Raw genomic sequence first — 7,861 nt, 5'->3', positions numbered from 1 at the left:
TAGGATTTAATTAATTTTTTGTAGGTAGGCAGAGAGACATTTGTATCGAAATTTAAAGGAAATGAATTATAGAACTTTGGAATAATATATGTAAAGTGTTTACTAGCTATTGTTTTGTGAAGTAGTGGTAGAGTGTAAGTACTATTTATTCTTGAGGACGAGCGAGTGGTATTAACCGACTGACGGTCCTGCTGATTTTTGTGAATGAGCAATAGTGATTTGTAAAAAAGGGGCGTGGTAGCCCGGTCGATAAGAAGCTCGCCTAAAGTACCAAAGGATGTTTAGAGGTGTCGCGAGTTCGATACCCGGTTCGTCCTTGTCAGAAAACTTTCCTGACACAGGGGTACAACAAAAAAACGGCGAATTGACCGCAGCAAAGAATTGCTACCGCAGGGAGTCCCCCATCGAGAGGTTAGCGCACCAACCTCCCGATGAGTATAAAAAAACAAGCCTGCCGTTCGGAATCGGCGACAAATTGTAGGTCCCGGTCTAATTAGCCCTCGTGTGCAGAAAATGACCGTGGTGCGACAAAAATGATCAAATGATCAATGATTTGTAAAAATAGATGTTGAAGAGGTAATATTTGTAGGTGGTTATAAAGGGCTAATGTAGGCGAGTGATAATCATTAGTAATAAACCGTAAAATTCTATTTTGAATAGAAATGATTGATTGGTGTAAGATTAGTAAGGTAGTCGCTTCCTCAAGCAAGAAGACCGTACATTAGATGGGAATGGAAAAAAGCATAGTGAAGAGTGTTAATAAAAAGGTGTTAGTTGAATATTGTTTTAAGGTAATAGAATTTGTAAAGCATAAATCTTAGTTTATTTAATAAATATTTTACATGCGATTTCCATTTCATATCTTGGTCAATATGCAAACCTAAATATTTTATTGTACTGACTTGCTCTAGATCTTGACAAGTGCAAGAAAAATCATTGTTGCAGTTGATGTCATGGAAAATAATGCTTACGCCAGATTTGTTAGTGGTATTTAAAGAAAAATTTATAAACTCTTGGTTTTAGTAACGTTAATTTGGAGGTCGTTAGCGCAGAACCAATTTCTTACTTTTAGGAGATTACCAATCCTTCCAAAATATTGTTAATAATAATCAGAAGAAGAAAAGAGAAGAACCGCGTCATCCGAGAACGCAATTATTTCACCTTCAATATCAAGTTTACAAAAGTGGGCCGAGTACCGAGCCCCGAGGAATACCTTTTATTATTTCATGGGATCACTAATGCTTGTAATACATTTACAGATTGTGTTCTATTGTGTAAATAAGATTTCTAAAGATTAATTGCATTACCTCTGATACCGAGTTTTACAAATTTATGAAGAATTTCATGATTTACACTATCAAATGCTTTTTTTATATCTAGAAAAACTGCAACAGTCTTTCTTGTTGCATCAAAGTTATGTACAACAGAGGAAGTTAGTTTAAGGATGGCAGATTCAGTGTTTTTATTTGGGAGGAAACCATACTGATTTTCAGAATATAAATTATGATTAGGTAAAAATGAATGGTTTCAAAGATCTTGGAGATAGAAGACAGAATAGAGATTGGTCTAAAATGATTAAAATCATTTTTATCACCTGATTTAAATAATATAAAACAGTTGCAGATTTAAGTGAATCTGGGAAAACACCATTTACAATGCAATTGTTAATCAAGTCGGCCAGGAGCACAATAGTGTCACCCGGTAGACATTTTAGAATTAATTAGGTCAGTACTCGGAACTTAGTAAAGATCATAAGTAATTTATCTAACAATTTCATCAGGTGTAGTTGGGTAAAGAAAGATGGAATTGCTGTTATTAGAAATATAGTTTCTGAAATCAGATGTTGGGCGAGATAGAGGCGAAATGTTTATAAAATGTGCATTGAATTCATTTGCTATTCGAATCATATTAGTACCTGAAGGCAACGTGACAGGGTTTTTTTATTTGTTCCCAATATTTTATTAACAAATTTCCAACGTTTGAAAGGTGAATTGCACTTTAAGAACTGATTTTGAAAATAAGTACATTTGGCTAGTTTTATTTTCGATTTGACATGATGTAATACTACGGTAAGCTGTTTGTATCAGAATATCAAATAGATATCTTTAGATTTTAAGTAAAGTTTTTGTTTGGTCTTAATATAGAACTTGAGTTCTGGTGAAATCCAAGGTTTAAAAGCAGCTTGCTGTTGTGTAGGCTTAGTTGCGATTCATTTTGTAAAGCTGTTGATTATATTCTCGAGATAAATAAATTCATCAAACCGAGAATGGCCAAGATTACTCTTTAGCATAAATTTATAATTTTTATTATTTTTTTTATTAATAATTCAAAACAGCACACATAAATACATGGACACAAATATACAAAATAAAATAAAGACAACAGAACAAAAAAACAAAACATACACTATGCAGCTCTTAGGGACCCATTTGGTCCGTCCTAGAGCTTAATAAATATTATATATAATAAACGGCACACTCGATTAGAGTATGGGCAGCGCTTTGGCGTAATTTTTCGGCACGCTCCATCTCCGGGGACCTTCCGTCTGACCTCCAGGTCTTATCACCCCCCCCCCCCCCTATTCTTCGTGGGGGAATTTTCTTAGTGATGATAATGTTGCTTTTCTTTTACTTCTGTTGATGGTGCTTTCCATTAGTGTACAAATTATGCAGCTTCACTCTGGGGCTCAGATTAGAACCTTTTATAAACAAATATTTACAAGTTATTTATGAAATGATCCAAAAAACGCTCAATTCCCACCGTCTCAGTGCGATGACGTTATTTTTCCCTCTTTCCCATTTTTTTGTAGGAGATTAACTACCAAAAATAGAGACAAATACACACAAAAAACACACGTACACAAGTTTTCAATGTCAACGTTTTTATTGTTTCAGATAACAATATACATATTAGTAGCCGTAGGGTAGAGTCGAGAAATCAGGCAGAAGAACCCTCTTATCGTATACAAAGCCGTACTTTTTCTCCTCCGCTCTGGTTATGCCCGTCTTCTTTTCACCTCTCATGTTATTTTGTACTCGTCTCGAATGATGACCTTCGTGGTAAAATCCATAGATTGGACCAGCGCTTCCATTGAGTCATAGTTTAACTCTAGCGAGTTTTTGAAGTTTAGGGTGAAACCCCGAATTTTACAGAACGTCTTTCCATCAGACCTCCTATAGGCGTAGTTTTTGGCTCCACCTGTTATAATAAAATTAATGAGACTACATTTAAATTTAGAAAAAGATTTTTGTGAATGAAAAAACAATATTTTTGTTGATAAAAATAATTATAAACGACTAATGTATTGTAATACCTGACACAAATTCGGTGATGTGATGACCGTCGAGCTCATCTGTGAATTGGCCCAAGAAATCGCCCAATAATGGATCATTGGTCCCATTGCTAGCATAGATGATTCTGAAATTTAAAAAAAAAAAAAAAAAACATAAAAAAACGGTACCTAAAAATTAAAAAATATATGTGTGTATCATATTTTTATGTAGAAACTTACGAGTCGGTGTCAAAATACAGCAAAGCATCGCCTAGCTTCTCCATCTCGGAATACAACTTCAAACGGGCCCATGTTGTCGTGAAGGCAGCCAGAAAAACGTTGGTCCGGTCAGTCTGGGGTATAAAATCCGATTTGTACCGCCATTCTATTGCAGCTATATTGTCACTGGGGAGATACAAATCCTTGACCTGAAAAAAATAAATAATTTGGTCACAGATATCATTTTAAATATTAGTTTGACAAAATCAAGTATTAAATGAAATAACATTTTATGAATAATAGAGTAGTATGTAACAGTAGCATGCATAATAATTACCTCAATAGAGGGATCGTTCATCATCTTGTGAAAATCAGATGCTTTAGTCACGTATGACAGTTGTGTCTTGTTCTCCTGCATGCCCCAGCGACCCCAGAAGCTGGAAAAAAGCGATCATTGAGTATATATGAACGTTTAGTATATACGGTAATTAAAAATTGTTACAGATGGTTTTGAAATTTTTTACCTATTCAGACACAATTTAGCCACCTGACGTCGACCTGGATTGATTTGGATATTTCCAGGCTCCAATTTTATGCCTTCAACTTGGTCATACTGCTTCACGTATGAGTTTTTCTCCTCATTCGTGACACAGTTTGACGGCCAACCAGAGGACTCTTGTTTGATTTTGAGGAAGGCGTTGATGTATGGAGCAAAAAGACCCTCCCTAAATTCGTCGAAATGATAAACCTAGAAAAAACAATCCTAATTAAAAAACAAAAATAATCGCAGAAAACATCAAAAATAATTATGGATTAGAAAAAAAAATACCTCGTATATCCTTTTCACCACATATCCTTTTTCAATGGCCTTCTTGAGTTCCTCAGTCACCCAGGTGCCCGTGATGCATCTTTCCTCGTCGTTGTGATGGCATTCTTTTAAACGTGTTTCCACACACGAACGACACAGGGGAAAGGTCAATTTTCCACCGGATCTATAAAAAATGAAATATATGATGATAAAAATAATAAAAAATTTTATGAAAAAAATATGTTAGATTGGGAATACGTGAAGGTTACGTTATAAAAAAATTATAATAATACCTGTATGGGAGAACGGGCAGATATAAGCCCCTTGGTGGTAGTGCTTTGCACTTAATGATGCTAAAATATGAATTCAGCTGTCCAAAGTTCTCGGTAATTATCCGGGGATGTCCAATTGGATATCTACAATGAAAGAAAAAAACGTGTAAAAAAAAAGTAAAGGTAGCCATATTTGTTAAGTTATAAATTTTAAAGTACTCACTTGCAGTATTTGTTGACCCACGGGTACAAAGACGTGAAGTCGATGTATTTTGCGGTGCCTCGATAGAAGAGTTTGGTGGCATTGGTTCGTCCACCATAGAACGCATCCCCGGGTGCCAGCCTGTCGACAAAGTGAAAATCCACCAAGAAATTTTTCAGATCCCCGTTTGTTTTCTTCAGAGCATTGAAATCATGCTCCCACATGACTTCAAGATTGAAGCCGCCTTGACGGAACTTTTGTTCTTGCTCTAGTGTCTTCTTGTGGAGTTCCCACATATACGTATGAGTACAGGGGTTCACCATATCTTTCTCGAAGAGTGATATAAAGCATTTTCGCCAAGCTCACTCAGGGGGCTTAGATTTGGCGACGGCCAGTAAGGCGTTAACGCCCAAGAACTGTGATAACATATCTAATAAATAAGTTAGCTCTCTCTCTCTCTCTGCTGTAGAGAAAATATTCAATATATAATGCATTTAGGTCTGGTGGGAAGCCTTTACAGTCAACACCAGAATGCTTGTTTTTAATGCACGTGTGTGTATTTGTGTAATAATAATAATAAATAGCGTATTAAATCTATGTTTTTTTTAGAATGTTTTCGATGGTGAATCTAACAATCCAATGCCTGATAATATCAAATGGGAACGAAAAGTAGAGGTACTAATAATTTTATTTTACTTATTTATCACCATTTAAAAGATTCCCTCATAGTATTGACTAAAGATATACTACATTTTCTCTAGAATGCCGATATCAAAAAGTCGAAGTTCCCATAGGTCCTTGTGGTTTTAATGCCATCGCCAAGTTTGCCGAAATTCTAGATGTCCAGATATTCGTCAAGTCGTCAGAAGAATTTTATCGGGTAATTTTTATTACTAAAAAGTACTATTCAATGAACATTATATATATATATGTATGTTATATATTCATGAATTTTTTTTGAATAATTTCGTATTTATGTTTTTTAATGAAGGTGGTATACAAGACACCCAAGAAAGACAGAAAAATATTTTTGTTACTCAGTGATGGACACTATGACCTCATCATGTCACCTAAAGGATTCCACGGTTCCAATTTCTACTGTGTGGACTGCGACAAGGCCTACGACCATGTTCAGAAACACAAATGCACAGTCCGATGTAACACTTGCTTTGCCGATACATGTACGGTTGGGACATCTCAAACCTGCAAAGACTGCCACAGGAGATGTAGATCCGTTGACTGCTTTGCAAGACACAAGAGTCTTGGAGGCAAAAACACCACATACTGCCAGCAATTCTACGAATGCCCGACATGCAAGAACTTTCTTGTAGAAAAGGAGCGGTCTCGAGGCAAACACGTTTGTGGCGAGAAGTATTGCAGCAACTGCAAGAATTTCCATCATGACGAACGACACCTCTGCTCCCTCAAGAAGAAGAAGGTGAAAGCCCCCTCCGACAAGCTCGTCTTCTTCGATTTCGAGACGGATCAATCTTCAGGCGAGCACGTGATTAACTTTGCCGTGGCACAATATGCGGATGGCCAAGAGGCTGTCTTCAGCGGATATGACAGCATCAACGAATTTTGCGCCTGGCTCTTTCGCAAAGAACATAAGGGGTACACCGCTATCGCACACAACATGAAGGGGTTCGATGGTCAATTCCTGCTCAAGTAAGTTTTTTTTCAATATTTTGAAAATGTTTACATAAATAGCATGTTACTGTTTTATTATGCATGCATTTTGTAATTTTATAACACAAGTGTTATTTTTTCTTTACAGATATCTCCTAGAGCAAGGAGTCAAACCTTCTGTTGTCCCGTGTGGATCCAAAATAATGGCTTTGAGGCTGGACACTCTCAACATCCGAGTTATCGACAGCCTCAATTTTCTCCCTATGGCTTTGTCCAAACTGCCGAAAACTTTCGGTTTGGAAGAACTGAAGAAAGGGTACTTTCCTCATCTCTTCAACCGACCGGAAAACCAAGACTACAATGGACCCCTCCCTTCCATGAACTTCTTTAATCCGGAAGCTTTCACCGTCGAAACGAAGGCGAAATTCCACGAGTGGTACGAACAGAGGAAAAACGAGAGTTTCGTCTTCCAAGACGAAATGTACGAATACTGCAAGTAAGTTGTTTCTCTCCATATTGAGTATATTTTATTCGTTTAGATTATTTTTTCCATTCTTTTAACATTTCTACACTATGTTCTTAATTTTTAGGTCAGACGTTGATATTCTTCGTCGATGCTGCTTGCAGTTTCGTAAGGAGTTCTTGGAATTAACCGGCGTCGACCCATTCCAGTACCTCACCATTGCCTCGGCCTGTATGGCGACCTATAGGTCAAAATACATCGATGAAGGCACTATTGGGATGGTGCCCATTAATGGTTACGTCAACAATACCAATAGCAGTCGTCTTAGCATTGAATGGTTGTCCTACCTAGGGTTGAACATTCAAAATTCCAGAAACGGGACGGGAGAAAAAAGAGTGCTAGGTCTCAGCGTAGACGGGTTTTGCGAGGAAACAAACACCGTGTTTTTGTTTCATGGTAAGTAATATTAATTAATTTTATTACTTTGTTTGCTTTACTACATATGTTTCATTTTAATTATATATGCTTTGTTTATTTTCAGGGTGTTATTGGCACGGTTGTCCACAGTGCTTCGAGAAAGATATGGTGAACCCCTGTACTCATACGTATATGTGGGAACTCCACAAGAAGACACTAGAGCAAGAACAAAAGTTCCGTCAAGGCGGCTTCAATCTTGAAGTCATGTGGGAGCATGATTTCAATGCTCTGAAGAAAACAAACGGGGATCTGAAAAATTTCTTGGTGGATTTTCACTTTGTCGACAGGCTGGCACCCGGGGATGCGTTCTATGGTGGACGAACCAATGCCACCAAACTCTTCTATCGAGGCACCGCAAAATACATCGACTTCACGTCTTTGTACCCGTGGGTCAACAAATACTGCAAGTGAGTACTTTAAAATTTATAACTTAACAAATATGGCTACCTTTACTTTTTTTTTACACGTTTTTTTCTTTCATTGTAGATATCCAATTGGACATCCCCGGATAATTACCGAG

The 7,861-nt window shown here is 37.0% G+C and overlaps 1 protein-coding gene across 1 annotated transcript; it reads right to left on the bottom strand.

Moving 5' to 3' along the window:
• Nucleotides 1-3,019: 3,019 nt before the first annotated feature.
• Nucleotides 3,020-3,908, bottom strand: LOC149074651 (uncharacterized). Its single transcript, XM_089247365.1, has 4 exons — nucleotides 3,828-3,908; nucleotides 3,512-3,699; nucleotides 3,314-3,417; nucleotides 3,020-3,198 (listed from the first exon to the last, which is right to left on the bottom strand). The coding sequence occupies exons 1-4, from the start codon at nucleotides 3,906-3,908 to the stop codon at nucleotides 3,020-3,022; spliced, it is 552 nt and encodes a 183-aa protein (XP_089103491.1).
• Nucleotides 3,909-7,861: the final 3,953 nt, after the last annotated feature.

This window comes from Pholcus phalangioides, unplaced genomic scaffold (assembly GCF_987345545.1).
Source record: "Pholcus phalangioides strain wild (caught in Gottingen) unplaced genomic scaffold, Ppha-v1.0 ptg000017l_1, whole genome shotgun sequence".
Classification (NCBI taxonomy): Eukaryota; Metazoa; Arthropoda; class Arachnida; order Araneae; family Pholcidae; genus Pholcus; species Pholcus phalangioides.
Note: the sequence above shows the minus strand (reverse complement) of the source record. Positions and strands in the feature narration are given on the sequence as shown.

Coding starts and splice junctions, on each gene's coding strand:
- LOC149074651 (XM_089247365.1), bottom strand. CDS start 3,908: ATGCAGGAGAACAAGACACAACTGTCATACGTGACTAAAGCATCTGAT. Junction 3,700..3,827: donor TGAACGATCCCTCTATTGAG/GTAATTATTATG, acceptor TATTTTTTTCAG/GTCAAGGATTTGTATCTCCC. Junction 3,418..3,511: donor CTGTATTTTGACACCGACTC/GTAAGTTTCTAC, acceptor TTTAAATTTCAG/AATCATCTATGCTAGCAATG.